Genomic DNA, 18,999 nt, shown 5'->3' on the forward strand with positions numbered 1-18,999 from the left:
ATTGTTTACAGCTAGTGAGTATATCTGGATGATGAGCATCTGAGCAATTAGACTGGAAATAACTGAAGTAGTGGGCAAAGCCACAGAAAGCACACTACATGACCAAAAGTTTGTGGATACCTGCTCGTTGAACATCTCATTCCAAAATCATGGGCATTAATATGGAGTTGGTCCCCCCTTTGCTGCACTCTTCTGGGAAGGCTTTCCACTAGTGTTGTAACATTGCTGCGGGGACTTACTTCCATTCAGCCACAAGAGCATTAGAGGTCGGGCACTGATGTTGGGCGATTTGGCCTGGCTCGCAGTCTGTGTTCCAATTCATCCCCAAGGTGTTCGATGTAACTGAGGTCAGGGCTCTGTGCAGGCCAGTCAAGTTCATCCACACCGATCTCGACATCTCCTGGCATCCGCCAAACCCAGATTCGTCCGTCGACTGCCAGATGGTGAAGCGTGATTCACCGCTCCTGAGTCCAATGGCGGCTAGCTTTACACCACTCCAGCCGACGCTTGACGATCTTAGGTTTGTGTGCGGCTACTCAGCCATGGAAACACATTATTGTGCTGACGTTGCTTCCAGAGGCAGTTTGGAACTCGGTAGTGAGTGTTGCAACCTTGTACACTGACCATTTTTACGCGCTTCAGCACTCGACGGTCCCGCTCTATGAGCTTGTGTGGGCCGACCTCTGTGGTGGAGCTATTGTTGCTCTTAGACGTTTCCACTTCACAGCACTTACAGTTGACCGGGGCAGTTCTAGCAGGACCGAAATTTGAGGAACTGACTTGTTGGAAAGGTGGCATCCTCTGACATTGAAAGTACCTGAGCTCTTCAGTAAAGCCATTATATTGCCAATGTTTGTCTATGGAGATTGCATGGCTGTGTGCTCAATTTTATACACCTGTCAGCAACGGGTGTGGCTGAAATAGCCGAATCAACTAATTTGAAGGTGTCCGCATACCACTAATTTGAAGGTGTCCACATACATAATCATAGATAATAAACGAGTAGCAGCAGTGCACAAAACGGAGGGGGGGTCAACGTAAATAGTCCAGTGGCGATTTTATTAATTGTTCAGCAGTCTTATGGCTTGGGGGTAAAAGCTGTTGAGGAGCCTTTTGGTCCTAGACTTGGTGCTCCGGTACCGCTTGCCGTGTGGTAGCAGAGAAAACAGTCTATAACTTGGGTGACTGGAGTCTGACAATTTTTGTATACATTTATTTTTTATTCTGATTTCTCAGGGGGTGCTGCAGCAATCTCAGCACCCTTATTTCTCACGGCTATGGTAGTGGGTGTATAATTGATAAAGATAAACTTTCATTCCAGGACGTGCCAATCTATCAGTGCTCCTCATTGGTGTCATGTCTCCATATTTTTTATCATTCTCTCTTTCTTTACCTTCCTTCTAAAGAAGAAAGGAAGTGAAACCTTTTCTTTTCATGTGAGTACACCACAAGAGAATGTCAATAATCAATACACTAAGTTATTCCCCCAAAAGGTGGCAGTATGACCTAAATCAATTACCTGAACTTGTACTGGGTGTGGGGTGAGCTCAGGCAAAGTATTGAACTGTAAACTGATCACCAAAAAACAACAGAGCAAACATTTAAACTAATAAAATGTATTTAGGTTTTATTCATTTTACAGTGGCCAGATGGTCTGGTCCAAGGCCACAGACTTGGCTTCAAGATCAAATTAAGAGAGAGATTTATTTTTCCAATCATTTTATTTGACAGTTAAAAATAAGGTTGAAAATGAAATCAGCTTATAAATGTACACGTCACTTGTAAAACAAGTCGTAGCCATATTTAATTATCAGAAATCTAATAAATCACTTATTTTTCAAAATGACTAAATATACAGATCTTTATACGGCTATATCCTCATTGACATCATCAAAAGCGCAATTAGCATGTTTCTGCTTTGAGCTGTTGAGGAAGGGGGTGCCTCTCGATTCACCCCGGTGAAAAACGCTTCATTAAAATGCAATGGCTTCTTAGTATCTGAGGTTCGAGAGGAAAACAAAGCAGTATACATTGTGTCCTTTAGTAGTCCACAAAAGAACTCAAATATCTGTGGCCATATGGCTTTTTACCTGCTTGCTTTAGTCCACTTGTGTACCATAACTAATACGATGACTATGGACACTACAGAAAGACACAAATGAAACTCCTGACCTGAACCCCAAATGATCAAACATGTACAGTAAAATATACTTGCACGTTCTTACTAAAACCCCGAAAAACATAGTGTCTGATTAATTGTCTGCATACGGGATCATTCCTAGACAGTTGTTGAAAATGTCCAACTGCGGTGATGGGAGGTACACAGGGCTCAGAAGAAACAAAAGGAGTCTCTTTATTCCTCGCTCTCCTGCTCCCCTGGCCTGGATCGAACCAACGGCCCTTGGGTGATGTCAATGCTCTGCGGTATCAGATTTGTCCATACTGGCAGTATCGAGCAGATCCCTCACACTGATTACAGTGAGGTTTATATTTTTATGCTGTCTCGTGTAGGGATTGTACCTTGATGTTAAACCGACGTATCTTGTTACGGCTCTCATACGACTACAAATTACCGTAGTTGAAGCCAACATTTGAGCCACATTCTGAGAAAAAGGGTAACAACCCAGCTAACAGAACATGGGTCGAGATTGTAAAAAGAGGCTCTATTGCTAAGATGGGTCTTATGAGCCCAAATGATGTGCTAACCTCAGGGACCGAGCCAATTCACAGAAAGTACATGATTATCATAGTGAGGTCATGCCATTAAAAGAAAGATGTTGCCATTTGAAACACTTTTCGAGGAGAGACAACATTTCAAACAGAGACAAAGGCAATATGAAACTCTGGACAAGGTCAAAGAAAGTTGATTGTTCAATGACAACGCAATGTGAACATAGCAGGCTCCTACGTGAAGTTCTGTGTTAAGAGAACGTTTACAATAGTCATAGCTAATGCTACGATACATATGAAATATGGGAAGAATCAACGTCTATTCTGTATTGCACATAAATATATTGTAAGTTGAGAGAAATACTTATTCAAGTTTGCATAAAAATGTTCAATATATTCCCAGCACGGTATGGATCAACTGTTGAAGCTAAATGGATGATGTTCAAATGATGCCTATGCAGACAAAAATAAAAACCTAAAATGATAGCATAACCACAATGACAATAGCACGGTACAGGTCTTTCCATCTCCAGCTTAACCGTCCACCAACAAGTATGTTCTATGTAAAAAAAAAAATGTAGGCCACATTAAGGCTAGAGGGGAATTGAACTTCACTACCGTCTGGTTTGCTTCTTCGCGATCTGGCCTGCAGTCAAATGAGTGAGCAGCAGCAGTTTGTTGGGAACCCTCCTGCAAAGACATCCTCGCCCCTCTATCATCCCTACAGAGTAGTTCAAAGAGAAGATGCTTCTAACCCCTCATACAGGGTCAGATTGTTTTCATCCCCCCTCATGGTTAAGGTTAGGATTGGGGGTCTGGTGGTTAAGGGAAACAATTCCTACCCTCTTGCCATCTCCATGGCAGCCCCGGCTCAGAGGCATACCAGGACAGCTACTGCTCAGAGAGTCAGCTTGGCCTGGCTTTTGTTTGTGTGGGAGGAAGGGGATGGATTACGGTCTATGTGCTGAATGGACTAAGCTCTGGTCAGCTAACTTTACGCTGGGTTGGCTGGCTGGGGCTCAGAATCCGCGTCGACAGCCGGATACAAGGGGATCCAAAATTAGCTTGACCACCCTGCTAGTGAAGACTATAGGTCTGTCTAGTGAAGCCTCAGGTTATGGGGGAGGGGGGCCCAAAGTGCTTAGAGGGAGAGAGAGAGCGAGGTAGAAAAGCAAAAAGGACAGATATAAAGGAGCACCTGAGACAGACAAGCACATTTTGTACACTTCCGTGAGTGTACAAAACATTGGGAACACCTGCTGTTTCCATGAGACTGACCAGGCGAAAGCAATGATCCCTTATTGACGTCACTTGTTAAATCCACTTGAAAAATCAGTGTAGATGAAAGGGAGGAGACAGGTTAAAGAAGGATTTTTTTTAAGCCTTGACACAAATGAGACATGGATTGTGTTTGTGTGTCATTCAGAAGGTGAATGTGCAAAACAAAAGATTTAAGTGCCTTTGAACGGGGTATGGTAGTAGGTGCCAGGCACACCGGTTTGAGTGTGTCAAGAACTGCGACGCTGCTGGGTTTTTCCACGCTCAACAGTTTCCTGTGTGTATCAAGAATGGTCCACCACCCAACGGACATTCAGCCAATTTGACACAACTGTGGGAAGTAATGGAGTCAACATGGGCCAGCTATACTGTGGAATGCTTTGAACGACTTGTAGAGGCCATGCACTGACGAATTGAGACTGTAAAAGGGGGTGCAAATAAATATTAGGAAGGTGTTCCTAATGTTTTGTACACTCAATGTATATTAAAAACAGAGGCATTCTCCAATCATCTTCACTATAGCTTCACATTTCACCTCAGGATTGTTATGTGGCACAGCATGAGGGCTGGGCTCTAATCATAGTCACTTTACAGTACATAAAAAAAACTAAAGAAATAGGGGGACCACACATGGAAAACAGCCAGGAAAACACCACAGTAAATTTGAACTTCAACGACTGACAAGACAAACGATCGGAAAAGGCAGCAGTATACTTCGGATTTTTATAGATCTATGAAAAGATTATTCCTGAATCTAGAGACAGAAGGCTTTAGCAGTAAAACTAGAGTTTTCCCCCTGGGATTTTGTTTCGCTTTCTTCCTTGAAGGCACACAAACTACTACGCAAGTATAATCAAGTGTGCAAAAAAAGCTTATTAAAAGAATAAGAATGAGAAAAATAGTTTGTATTTCACTTGAGGGAGGATCATGGTAGGAATCTATGACGGGGACGATGTGCTTTACAACCGATCCAAATTACTCTGTGATTTATATTGGCACTTAGTTACCATTAGTGCAGGCGCAGACCCCTTGCACATGCCATGCAGTTCACACCTGCAGTGTGGGGCAATTCTGCTGTGATTTGGGTCGGGTCATTTTTGCAGGGGGAGGAGGGTAGAGGTCTCAGTGGACTGTGTGACTCCAGAGTTAGTGTGGTGAGTGACACAGAACACCCTTCTCAGAGTGAGTGGTCTGGTCTGGCTAGATCAATCAAATCGACCAACCAACCCTCCCACAGTGAAGTCACGCACTCAAAAATATAATCACACTCTTTAATGGTAGACATTGAAAAGCAGCACTTTGGAGTATCTCCCTTCTGTTATTCATCTCTTATAATTCCCCAAATCACCTCCCCGTTTTAAAGAGCAGCGGTAAAGCCATTATCCAGGGTTCCTCTATTCCAGTCCGGTCTCTCCATCACCCCTCCTCTTCACTCCTACTCTCATCTGGGACCTAGTTAATGGGGGCTTGCGGATTGACGATGACCTGGATGACAAAGTCCTTCTGGATCTTGGTGTCCTGCAGGCGGGTCTTGTCCGTGAGCAGCTTGCCCGAGAAGAACCAGCGCTGGTGGGCTGTGTCGATGTCCTCCTGGGCCTGCAGCTGCTTCTTCAGCTGCCCGATGGGGTCGGCCATGCTAGCGCTAAGGCGCAGGTCCTTGCCCGTGGAAAGGCGCACCTTGAGCTGGAACTCCTTCTTGGGGGCAGCGGTGGGCTCGGGGTTGTCACTGGGGTCCTCGTCGCTGCGCTCCGAGATCAGGTTGACCGGAGGGGCCAGGCAGTAGACGGGCAGCTGGTAGCAGCTACCTAGCTCGTCATAACACTCTGTCAGGGACCCTGGAACACACAAAGGAAAAACATGTTTGGGTTGTTAAATGTGTTACTTCACTACTGCACAGAAAGTTGTCTTGACTCAGGCATGAATCAAAGAAACAGATTTTATTGTCAGGTTAATAGTTGTCCAATCAGAGCATGGGGTAACGTCGCCATTGTTCCAAACCAAATGTACTGACAGTCTATTCAGGTTTCAAAATGTGCCCCCAGGGACGATAGCTTCCCCCATAACACAGTTCTGCAGTGTAATGCTGGCTCCTTCACCATGGCATGAACCAGGTCTTGTCTGTCTGTCTGTGGTCCTCACCGTGAGGCAGTGTGATGTTGGCTCCATCCACTATGGCCTGGGCCAGCTCGTGGTCGTTGCACTCCAGGGCCACAGTGGCCGCCTTCAGGGCGTCCCATATCTCCTTGCGTCCCTCGAAAGCTGGGGCCGTGTCCCAGAATTCATCCCTCTTACTGCGGAGCTGGCCCTCCGTCATGGGGTAGTCACTCTTCCACTTGGGCTTGTCCTTCTTGAGGGGCTCATTGCGACCTGCAGGGAGGAATCAACAGATGTTTTTTTCTAGTATCAACCTATAGACTATGTGCCACAATATTGTTACACAGTTTGCATTGAAACAAGTACGTTTTAGTCACATACCTAGGTAATATACAGTACTGTATACTGGGTTACATCCCATATAGCCTTGGGTGGTATACACTGGGGGGGTGGGGTCCTACGGTAATACCATATACCCCGATATGGTACCCATTATAGCCTATACATTACCAGGGTTTGTTCTGGATTAAAACCGGCTTAGGTGGTGGGCGTGGCAGGGGGGCACGGCTAAATGTTCACACACCACATCTTGGCGGCGTAGAGAAACGATTGCATTTTTAAAGCCAATTTCCAGCAATTCCACAAATTTCCCCATGGAGCTAAGAGAAATGTCCTCGAATTCTATGCATTTTGCCATGGCAAATGCAGTGTTGTTTGGCTCAAACAATCTATTCTCCTTGACTGTCTAGCTTTTATTTTGGTGATTGTAACATGCTCACCACACCGCTCGCGTTACAAAATAAATTTACACATACATTGTTACTCAATAATTTCATCCAAACTGCTCACACGCGTCAACGTGGTTCTATTTTTGATGCTTGACGCGCTGCAAGTCCCACCTCTCCCATCTCCTCATTGGGTTTTAGGAGCATATATCCATGTGGGTGATTGAAAGCTGAACTGAGGTCCACATACACCAGTCCAGTTTGTGGTGATAATGCACCTTAAAAAGTTGGTTGCCAACCGCCATAAAGTCCACAGAAAAAGAAGACTGAATGAGGAGAGATTACTAGAAACTAACAAGGTTTACCTTTTTTATCTGTGGATTAGAGGACCTTGTGCATTTCAGGTAAAATAACAACCCACCGTTTATATCCCAGGACAAATTAGCTACTAAGAGCAAGCTAGTTAGCTAAATTGCCATGAGTGGTTTTATGCATTTCAACCTGTCCCAAATTAATATAGTTGGTTCCGAGTTTGCTTTGATATTTCAACCTGCGTGTCCTGATCGCTTCTGGACAAAATCAAAATACATGCCATGGCGCACACGCGTGCCCGGTCTAATTCTCAAATATTAGAATACAAATATATAGATGATATTTTCTACATGATCTGTTTTAGTCATTTAGGTTTACACTGAAAGAGTTTTCCCACCCCAAATCTTGTTGTTGAATGTACACGCTTTCAAATGGCAGAAAAATCTGGTTATACAATACAGTTAGGCAAAAACTGCTTCTCCAATAGAAATCCCAGCTCACACTTAGGCGACGTTAGCTAGCCAAACTCACGCGCAGAAACACGTCATCGGGTCTAACGGTGCAGGCCGTCAAATCAGAGGCAATACTTGGATATAAAAGTTGTTTTTGACAAAAACAACGTGCCAGTTAACAAGACGTTTACGGAATGTTTGGGTCTGCCCGTCTGGAGAATCTCTCTCTACATTGCCAGTGACCACCCACCCACCCACCCCATCAATGTTTAGAATTAGAGCATGCAGACAGTACTACACATGTACATCTGAAACATTAGCCATGCTTAGCACTGCACACCTATCGGGGCAGCCTTGCCAGGAAAACACTTTTCAGCACCAGGCTGGCCCAGCATACAGAGCTTCTAAAGTGTATCCTGTCTCGGTCTCTAACACAACCTAAAGAAGAGACGGCTTAAATTGGACTCCGGCAGACAGCTGACAAGTAGCCCTCAGAATGGCATAGAGAGGAGGGTCCCGGTCTCCCAGGACATTGTGCCAAACTGAGCAGCTGAGTTTTATAGTCGGCACCGGAGCGTGACTTCGGCACAGACTGTAGCAGGTACTAAACAGGCCTAACCCAGGTTAGCTTGCAACCGAGCGAGCATTTAAACACGTTAAAAAAAAGGGAGAATACGAAGCCGGCGATTGTGGTCCTAAAATGACCAGCTTGAGGTCTCGCTGGTCTTCATTGTCAAGTAGGCAAACCAAGAGCAGCAAGGAGGGGCAACAAAGGCAGTTGCCAAGTATCTAAAAGGTTGCCTTTCCTCCAAACAAATTATTTATAGTGCAGGCAGCTTACAAGGAGTAACTAAATCGGGAGGACACACTGTAGGATTTGTAGGGCGTGTAACATTGGGTCTTCCTACTAGCACTCAGGCAGAGTGGTGGACAAGTCTACAAGAGCTGTTGGATTAGGAAGCACACAGGACCAAGACACACAGCTGTGTGTGTGTAACACTATGATGTCGTAAGGGACATGATACATGTTCAACTCAACATACAGGCTACGTCTTGGGGAAAAAAAGGACCGGAAGACTTACCAGTCATCATATACAGAGCCCGAAGAAAGTATTTACGCCCCTTGACATTTTCCACAATTTGTTGTGCTACATCCTGAATTTAACATGGATCAAATTGAGATTTCTGATCAGTGGGCTACACATGTCAAAGTGGAGCGAATAAGTATTATGGCAAGCCTAAACAAGTTCAGGAGTAAAAATGTGCTTAACAAGCCACAGCTGTGATAGAAGGAAACTGAAGACTGAGAAACAGCGTTGTAGTTACACCACAATACTAAGATAATCGACAGAGTGAAAAGGAAGGCTGTACAGAATTTTTTTTAAATACTCCAAAACATGCATCCTGTTTGCAACAAGGCACTAAAGTATACTGCAAAAAAGTATGGCAAAGAAATTAACTTTGTCCTGAATACAAAGTGTTATGTTTGGGGCAAATCCAATACATTAATGAGTACTACTTGCCATATTTTCAAGCATAGTGATGGCTGCACATTGTTACGGGCAATGTTGCCTTGAAGTTGCGTACGTGTGCTTCTCCCCTCAGACTGCCACGCAGAAGAAATATTAACCAGCGCAGAGAAGCACGAGATTGAACAACTCAACTTAGAGTTTTCCCCTTTAGTTACCACCGTCAACATTTCGCTCTACTGTGGGAATTGTGCTCGAAATCAACGCAATATTAGCCACTTTCAATGTAACATACAGAAAAACTAAAATGAACTATGTATGCTAGAGTATGTTAAACTAACGGTGCAAGAGATTGTTGTAGACAGAGCGCATTGGAGTAGGATTCTATTGCATTGACAGGCATGACTCAGGCCTGTACTCTACACAGACCGGTACACCATAACCAAATCAGAGCTGCAGTAGGCCTATATGCAAATAGCCATAGCTATATATGGATCTGTGCAATTCACTTTGAACTGGACTGTGTTTACAGCATGAGTGGTTGCGAGTTCATGCGCATGTTTTGAGATCAAAGTGACAGCTGCATGTAGCAACCTGTGCACATTTGATCATTTTCTTTGCTAGTTAGTGAGTTATTATCCCAGTTATAGCTAAGTTCTAGTTAACAAATGAGGCAGTGGTTGCTTCCTACAAGAGCACAAAATGTGTGCATTTCTAGCTCTTTGAAAAGCAAGTCAGATAAAGAGCTTTTTTATGTCTTAAAGGGGCAGTGTATTTTGAGACGGTCTTGAAATAGGTAAGTGGCCAATAGGCAGAGGGTAGCACAATTATTCTGATTGTCTAATAATGGTACGGGAATAATGCATTTTATTTAGTAAAATGGTTTCTTGCGTCAAACATTTTCAGTCACCTTGTCTGAAGGACACGTGGATAAACAGGTTGTCAGGCCATGCATGTTTTTTTTAAATGTTTTTTTCCCTATAGTCTCATGGAATGTAGGCCTACATTGAACACCACTCATTCACTGGTACTGTTGCCTGAATGATAGAACAGCTATTTCCATGTTAAAATGTTATGAGATGCATTTTTCTCCATTGTTTTTGATGGTAGGCCACTCTGGAAGGCCTACATTATGATCAAATAGCCACAATAGCCTACTTGGCCACTGTTAAAAGTGCTACTTAAAGCGGGTACAGCCTCTGCGTTCACAGTAAACACACGCCGGAAGTTGCACAGAATTCTGCTCTCAGCAGACCTGAAATTTGCTCAGTGCTGAAGTTTTTCTCAGGGAACATTAGTTATGGGTATGCTTGTAATCATTAAAGAACTGGAGTTTTTCCCAGGATAAAAAAAAAAGCTAAGCACATGAAAAATCCTAGAGGAAAACCGTGTTCAGTCTGCTTTCCATCAGACACTGGGAGATTTCCGCAGGATAATAAACTAAAACACAAGGACAAATCTACACAAGTTGCTTACCCAGAAGACAGGGAATGTTCCTGAGTGGCCGAGTTACAGTTTTGACTTCAATCTGCTTGAAAATGTATGGCAAGACTGGAAAATGGTTGTCTAGCAATGATAAACAACCAATTTGACAGCGTTTGAAGAACTTATAAAATATTATACAATCCAGGTGTGCAAAGCTCTTAGAGACTTACCCAGAACGACGCACAGCTGTAACCGCTGCCAAAGGTGATTCTAACATGTATTGACTCAGGGGTGTGAATGAGATTTCTTTTTCAATAAATAGGCAAACATTTCTAAAACCATGTTTTCACTTTGTCATTATGGGGTATTGTGTGTAGATGGGCGAGGAAAAAAAAAATAAAAAATAACATTTCATCCATTCTGAATTCAGGCTGTAACAACAAAATGTGGAACAAGTTAAGAGGTATGAATACTTTCTGAAGGCACTGTAGCCTAGACAAGGCCTCTGGAAAAAGTGTATAGACCAGGCTAATGTGTAGTCTTCATTACCCGTTAACAGATTTGGCAACACAATCTAGCAAATAGTTCAGAAATGTTTACGGCCCATTTGCAGGTGTGCAGATGGGAGCATCTCCTCTGGCCACCCATTGTGAGTCAGTGTTGCCAAAGCATTGGAGACACATTACAGCCACATGAGGCAATAGCAGGGTGTGCTTGTACAAGTTGTTAAATGGGTTGAGGTTATGAAGGGGCAGATAACGCCACACTTGGGTGTTGGTGAAATGCATTTCACAGACATGATTGGATTACAGAACATAACTTTTCATTTCGTTTCAGGACATGTAGAAATAACCCACCGATACAGGCTGTTAAAAAGCATGGGTGCAAATTAATAAGTTACAATCATAGCTCCTCCCCTCCCCTGATACTACAAAATACAGGGTGGATTTCTGTGCCTAGAGGCCTACAGCCTGCTTTCACCTCTGCAATGTCAACATTGAAGTAGGCCAATTTCAGCCCTGAACCAACAGAGCTGAAAAGCATATCCGCAAGACTAGGAAGTATCCCTTTCACATACAGTACTGCCATGTAGGAATAAATTATATTTAAGTCAAAACTAGGTTTGGGCCAAGACCAATTTACTGGGGAGTCGTTCCATGAATATTCAGCAAGCCATGAGACCGATTGTTCTGAAATTGGCATGTTGATATGTAATTAGATCTGAGAAATTACACTAATTGATTGCACCCAGTGGCCATTTTAAATGTATAGGATTCAGATAATATTCAATAAATATAGTACCCAACAGCCGATTTGGACCAAACTTTACCCAACTAATGAGTAAGACAAGAGGAATCACAAATAAGTTGTCAAAAGCCACCCACGGACCCCCCCCCCACACACACACCCACACACCATACCCATGCAAATCCCACCCCAACAACCAGTGTCAATTATCTATGTTTGACCAGTAGTATGAAGCTGTGACTTGGAGTATTGCTTTTCCATAATATGTTATGTATTCCTTGGGGGGGGGTGCATGACGGCCTGGTGCACATCCCGGTGGAACAGTCATTGTAAGGGACATGAAGTGACTTATTACCGGCCTGGGAGCACTTCTACTCTACCTGCATCGAGCACTCACTGCTCCAAAGGTTTCTACAAGTCATTGTTGGTTCTTCAGTCAGCTGTATAGGCTAGATCCACAGATCTGGTGTACGACAATACACTAACAAAGTCTGCAACAGCACATTGTGACAGTCCCACAGTCGAGTGCAAGATTATTTTCAAAACTGGGCTGAGGTGATGATCGGTCCAAAAGGTTTATGTGGCAGAGGGATCTTCCTGCTTTCCGTGTCCCTTGGAAGTTCCCAATTTGTGTTTCATTACACCTAGACCATTTGTAGCTTAAAAATCGCTGTGCAAATTTACATCCAAAGTGCTTTAGCAGCAATCTACATTGCATCAGTCACTTAAAAAGACAACTAGCTATAAAAACGATGAAACATGGCAATTTGCCATTATTTGCCTTCTGCAGAAAATTATTTTTGAGCTTAGCGAGGTAATGGACTTGAGCATCGTACATTGAAACACTGTTGGTAAAGAGTCACCTCAACCACAAAGTCCCCTATAACTCCCTTGTATTATTGACGCTAAATGAGTTTCACGTTTTATTAGGCGTATGTACAGGATACAGAAGGTATACACCAGCCAACGAAATGCTTACTTCTAGGTTCCTTCCACAATACAACAATACAAATATCAGATAACACGAGCATAAAGTAAATGGCTCAGTAGAATAGAAAACATTTTAGCCTATGCATGATACAGGAAGGCACAAATTATAGTACAACATTTACACGTATGGTGGATTATTTTAGGCGGCAATGAGGCCCTTTACTTCCCCAGAGCCAGATTAACTAGTGGATAACATTGGTGTCTCTGCAAGCAGTTTGAAGGAAGTGACTAACTAGTGCTAGTTATCATTGGCTCCCAAAAATGCCTCCAACTTCCTTCATACAGGACAGACATAAAAATGCTGTCCATGAGTTCATCTGACTCTGGGGAAGTAGATAAAGTGCATCATTACCAAAATCCCGAGGTATTCCTTTAAATGTGTTATGTTTGAGCAAAAGAACACAGCATTAGCCATGGCAAAACGCATAGTATTGCAGGAAATTAGCTTTGAAACTGGAAAAATGCATCTCAAGCCAATGGAGAAATATGTAGAATTGCAGAAAATTGGCTTAAAATTGCCTCTACACCACCAAGATAAGGGCCTCTAAAATTCTCTGTCAAGTTCAGCCACGCCGAAAGGCTTTTGGCATCCCCCCTACAACGCCAACTACCTAAGCCCTTTTTTGAACCTGGAAAACCTGGATGTTTGCGTAAGTGGGTGCATGCATGCTAAGGTGCAGAGAGTCAGTGCAGGTGGTTGTGATGCGTTTGTGTAACATAAAATGTACTGTATATGTGTGTACGTGAGTGAGTGTGTGCTAAGGTACGAAGAGTCAGTGCAGATGGTCAGTCCAGTTCAAGTGTTCAGCAGTCTGATGGCTTATAGATGGTTTCTACAACAGTTCCTTTCCTCCTGACGGTAAGGGAGTTAACAGCTCGTGGCTGGGGTGTGTGGGGACTTGATGCTTCGGGACTTCCTCAGGCACCGTTTCAAGTAGAAACACAGCCCCAGTGACATACTGGATAATCTTCACCACGCGCTGAAGGGCCTTGCTGTCGTGGATGGCGCAATTAAACGAACCAGGCTGTGAAGCAACCCATCAGGATTCTCTCGATGGTGCAGCGGTAGTATATGGAGAGGACCCGGGGTGGCATACCAGATTTCTTCAGCCGCCTTAGGAAGTAGAGACGCCGTTACACCCTCTTGGCAAGAGTGGTGGCGTTGGTCCATGGTCTGTGACGTAGATGCAGAGGAACTTCAAATCTACTGTAGTCCCGGTGATGTGGACCGAGGCAAGTTCCCTCCTCTGCTTCCTGAATTTAACAATCAAGTCTTTTGTTCTGCTGACATTGGAGGAAGAGGCTGCTGTCCCACAATGCCAGTTCTCTTACCTCCTCCCTATAGACTGACTCGTTGTTGTTGGTTATCAGGCCTACAATCGTGGTTTCATCAGCAAACTTGGAGTTGGTGTCGTGCAAAGCCACGCAGTCATGGGTGAACAGGGAGTACAGCAGAAGGCAGAGGACACCCCCCTGGGGGGCCCATGTGTTAAGAGTTTGTGTGGAGGAAGTGTTGTTGCCAATCCTCACAGCCTGTGGTCTGCCTTTCAGGAAGTCCTTGGAGGGAACAATAGTGTTGAATGCTGAACTGTAGTCAATGAACAGCATTCTCACATAGGTGTTCATCTTGTCCAGACGTGTTCGGGCCGTGTGAATAGCGATGGAAATGGCATCTTCCGTGGATCTGTTGAAGCAGTAGGCAAATTGGGGTGGGTCCAGTGTGCCTGGTATGCTGACCATAACACTCTCTGTTATTATCTATGCAGAGTCACTTTAATAACTCTACCAACATGTACATATTACCTCAACTACCTCGACTAACAGGTACCCCCTGTATATAGCCTCACTTTTTAGGTATTTTCTTAAAACTGCATTGTTGGTTAAGTAAACACTTCACTGTAAGGTCTACACCCGTTGTATTCGGCGCATGTGACAAGCAACATTTTATTTGATTTCATGAAGACAAGGGTGCATGCGCGGGGCGATAGTAATTTGGGCATGTCACCTTGGTTTTCTTGGGAAACAGGATGATGGTGGTCTCCTTGAAGCAAGTGGGGACTACAACCTGGTACAAGGACAGGTTGAAGATGTCTGAGAAGATGCCCGCCTGTCAGCGCACACGCTGGGGACGCAGCAAGGGATACCATCTGAGCCGGTGGCTTTGTGAGGAAAATTCTGTGAATACTCACGTCAGCCTCGAAGAGCGAAAGCGCATGGTCATCCAGGGGAGTGAGAGCCTTCCTGGATGGCTCAGTATCGTCTGCCTTAAAGCGTGCATGGAATGTGTTAAGCTCGTCTGGGAGGGAGGCGTCAGTGGGCATCACACAGCTGGATTTGCCTTTGCAGCCTGTGATAGCCTGTTGTCCTTGCCACATGCATCGCGAGTCAGTTGTTGAACATCGATTCAAGTTTGAATTTGTATTGTCTTTTTGCGTGCTTAAAGGATTTCCAGAGCTCGTACCTGCTTGCCTTGTACAGGTCGCACGCCACCAAGTCATCAAAGTTCTTTCTGCTGACATTGAATACTGCAGTACGGGTTCTCATCGTGCTACGGATTGGTCTGTTGATCCAGGGTATGTCTGGATTGTTATTGTGGTTACATCAACACATTTCCTAATGAAGCCTGTGACTGACGATGTACACTGAGTGTACAAAATACTAGGAACACCTACTCTTTCCATGACAGACTGACCAGGTGAATCCAGATGAACGCTATGATCCCTTATTGATGTCACTTGTTAAATCCACTTCAAAAATCTGTGTAGATGAAGGGGAGGAGACCGGTTTAAGATATATTTTTAAGCCTTGAGACATGGATTTTGCCTTTGAACGGGGTATGGTAGATGCCAGGCACACCAGTTTGAGTGTGTCAATAACTGCAACGCTGCTGGGTTTTTCCAGGCTCAACAGTTTCCTGTGTGTATCAAGAATGGTCCACCACCCAAAGGACATCCAGCCAACTTGACACAACTGTGGGAAGCATTGGTGTCAACATGGGCCAGCATCCCTTTGGAACGTTTGACACCTTGCAGTCCATGGCGAACAAACTGAGGCTGTTCTGAGGGCAAAGGGGGGTGCAATGCTATTTATTTTGTATTAATTGTACCTTTATTTAACTAGGCAAGTCCCAGTTAAGAACAAATTCTTATTTACAATGACGGCCTACCAAAAGGCAAAAGACATCCTGCGGGGGCGGGGTAAGGGGCTGAGATTAAAAAATAAATAAAATATAGGACAAAACACACATCCCGACAAGAGAGACAACACTACATAAAGAGAGACCTAAGACAACAACATAGCAAGGCAGCAACACATGACAACACAGCATGGTAGCAACACAAAACATGGTACAAACATTATTGGGCACAGTCAAGAAGGTAGAGACAACAATACATCACACAAAGCAGCCACAACTGTCAGTAAGAGTGTCCATGATTGAGTCTTTGAATGAAGAGATTGAGAAAACTGTCCAGTTTGAGTGTTTGTCGCAGCTCGTTCCAGTCGCTAGCTGCAGCGAACTGAAAAGACGAGTGACCAGGGATGTGTGTGCTTTGGGGACCTTTATCAGAATGTGACTGGCAGAATGGGTGTTGTATGTGGAGGATGAGGGCTGCAGTAGATATCTCAGATAGGGGGGAGTGAGGCCTAAGAGGGTTTTATAAATAAGCATCAACCAGTGGGTCTTACGACGGGTATACAGAGATGACCAGTTTACAGAGGAGTATAGAGTGCAGTGATGTGTCCTATAAGGAGCATTGGTGGCAAATCTGATGGCCGAATGGTAAAGAACATCTAGCCGCTCGAGAGCACCCTTACCTACTGATCTATAAATGATGTATCCGTAATGTAGCATGGGTAGGATGGTCATCTGAATCAGGGTTAGTTTGGCAGCTGGGGTGAAAGAGGAGCAATTACGATAGAGGAAACCAAGTCTAGATTTAACTTTAGCCTGCAGCTTTGATATGTGCTGAGAGAAGGACAGTGTACCGTCTAGCCATACTCCCAAGTAATTGTATGAGGTGACGACCTCTAGCTCTAAAGTAGTAATCACACCTGTGGGGAGAGGGGCATTCTTCTCATCAAACCACATGACCTTTGTTTTGGAGGTGTTCAGAACAGGGTTAAGGGTAGAGAAAGCTTTGTTGTAGAGCATTTACAAAATCCAGCTGAGTATAAAACTATAATCTGCATATAAATGGATGAGAGAGCTTCCTACTGCCTGAGATATGTTGTTGATGTAAATTGAGAAGAGCGTGGGGCCTAGGATCGAGCCTTGTAATGTTTGTACCCTCAATGTATATTCCACAACGTTGATTGATGAGTCCCGGGTGGATGAATCTTCAGACATATTCCAATCAGTATTCTCAAACAGGTGTATCCTAGTTGTGTTGGTAGCTATTTATACAGCTATTGGTTGGTAGAGAGATAAGAGGAAGTAACTCATGAATGTTTCCATTTGTGCCCAGTAAGATGGGGGGGGAAATAACAATTTTTCCTAGAGTTTCTTGGTCACAGTCCATAGAGCACCACAGTGGAGGTGTCATAATACCAATAAAACAGGGAAATGGTTCCCTGACGTTTTGATGACCATGTAACTCTCTCGGACAAGGTGACTTATCAATATATTTGGCTATATTTACTCTCAGATTCAAAAATGCAAATTAGCGTCAAAGTAGACATCATGCAAGACTACAAATCCCTGCAAGCTCCTGCACGTCATCTCTAGCTAACACCTTTGCTAACAGGTATTGTGTCGATTTTAAAACTTGCACAAGACAGCTTGCAGAATTGTAAATTTAAAAAAACGTTGCCAATTTAATAATTACTAAATGTAGCTAACATTAGATAGTTAATCCAGAGTTTCTTACCTTTGCCTCAATTTGGCAGTCTCGTTCAGATCATCATAGCATTTGTAGTTCTTTATGATATACAAATTAGTTGCAAATATGACTGTCTTTTTTTTGGGGGGGGGGGGGTAAATACAGTTGCATATATTAACAAGTCACCTTGTCCTAGAGAGATTTACACGGATAGCAAAACGTCACGCCAGGGTAAGCCTACACGAAGCACAGTCCTTATTTTAGTTATGCGTTTCTAAAATCCCCTATGGGAAAAATATATGGTGGAAAAACGATTGGAACCATTTCCTTGTTTGACCGTTAGGTTTTATGAGTTTTAAAGACTCATGTGGTACTATTGGGTATGCACTACACTTGAGAACCTAAGGAGAAAATCCTATTGGCCAGTATTATTGCACTGGGCCGGGGAGTTAGTAATTACATGGGTATGGCACAACAATACACTATCTGCTAAACATTTACCATGAAATGTAATGAACTAGGTTTGTATTCGAGGCACTCAGACAACGAGTATTCGTTTGGTTAACTTACCTCCACGTTTTCGGTGTGTCCTTCCACCGCTCCTGGATGAACCGTGGCCCTGTGTGTCCTCGCGTTCTCTCCCAACACATCCTCCCATGATTTGTATCAGATGGCTAACTATGTCGGGGCCCCATCATTAGCCAACTGCTAGTTGGTTCCAAAACAAATATATATACAGATCCACTGTACAAAAGGAACGAGGTCAAGTTAATTATCTTGACAGAGGAATCCACAAAGTAACGGAGGTAATGTGCACGCTGGTAGAAGAACTAGCTAGCAAGCGCGGAAGCAAGCTAGCGTGCTAACAAGCTAGATAGTACGCTAGCTATCTCCGTTTTATTATTGTTTGATGTGATCCAACGTTCCAAACTCAGTAGTCACGTGCAGAATGTCTAGCCAGCTAAATTGGATAAATATAATGTCAACAATCAATGATTGCATTATAGTTTAACGCTAGATATCCCTCTATAAATACAAATTTAGACAAGTTCGCTTTCTTTGTAGCCAACAATTAAGCAACTTTCTTGCTAGCTAAAATTAGTAAGCAGAATTTTATGCAGTAGCGACCAGGTAAATATTGTAAACATATAGCTAACTAACTTAGATAAAACAATTGATTGTGGATATGGAGAATTTCCAACCCTTCTCATTTTTGTCAGCCTGGTTTTAAATCCCCCTTCCCTTTCTGGTGCAGATAGAAACACTAACTTTTTACGCCTGCGCGTTCTCAGGGGGAAAGGGGTCAAATTATGGCACGTTACGAATACAGAGAGCACCTTTCGAACGGTTGAACGTTGTTTTTTTTAAATGTTATTTTATGTTTCTTCAGAGAAATTATAAGTGTAATGATGCTCTATGTTTTTTGTTTGTTATTATATTGTAATTGAAAATTGTATTAAAAAAAATATAGAATAATATTGAAAGTCCTCAACCTTGCTAAACATTTACTTGCTAT

At 43.5% G+C, this 18,999-nt stretch overlaps 1 protein-coding gene across 2 annotated transcripts; it reads right to left on the bottom strand.

Moving 5' to 3' along the window:
* Positions 1 to 1,702: 1,702 nt before the first annotated feature.
* LOC106589356 (ubiquitin domain-containing protein 1) lies at positions 1,703 to 18,770 on the bottom strand. 2 transcript variants are annotated; one of them, XM_014179205.2, is made up of 3 exons: positions 18,054 to 18,770; positions 6,088 to 6,315; positions 1,703 to 5,783 (listed from the first exon to the last, which is right to left on the bottom strand). In XM_014179205.2, the coding sequence occupies exons 1-3, from the start codon at positions 18,139 to 18,141 to the stop codon at positions 5,401 to 5,403; spliced, it is 699 nt and encodes a 232-aa protein (XP_014034680.1). In that variant the 5' UTR covers positions 18,142 to 18,770; the 3' UTR covers positions 1,703 to 5,400. The 2 variants fall into 2 exon arrangements, with proteins under 2 accessions (XP_014034680.1, XP_014034682.1); XM_014179207.2 differs by lacking the exon at positions 18,054 to 18,770 and adding an exon at positions 7,872 to 8,266.
* Between the last annotated feature and the right edge of the window lie 229 nt (positions 18,771 to 18,999).

Source organism: Salmo salar, chromosome ssa28 (assembly GCF_905237065.1).
Source record: "Salmo salar chromosome ssa28, Ssal_v3.1, whole genome shotgun sequence".
In the NCBI taxonomy this organism is placed as follows: Eukaryota; Metazoa; Chordata; class Actinopteri; order Salmoniformes; family Salmonidae; genus Salmo; species Salmo salar.

Bases quoted from the DNA above. Each gene is read 5' to 3' on its own strand.
- LOC106589356 (XM_014179205.2), bottom strand. From the start codon at position 18,141: ATGGGAGGATGTGTTGGGAGAGAACGCGAGGACACACAGGGCCACGGT. The intron at 6,316-18,053 runs GTAAGTTAACCA...TCCTCCCTGCAG, and splicing joins GACACACCGAAAACGTGGAG to GTCGCAATGAGCCCCTCAAG. The intron at 5,784-6,087 runs GTGAGGACCACA...TGTGTGTTCCAG, and splicing joins CAACATCACACTGCCTCACG to GGTCCCTGACAGAGTGTTAT.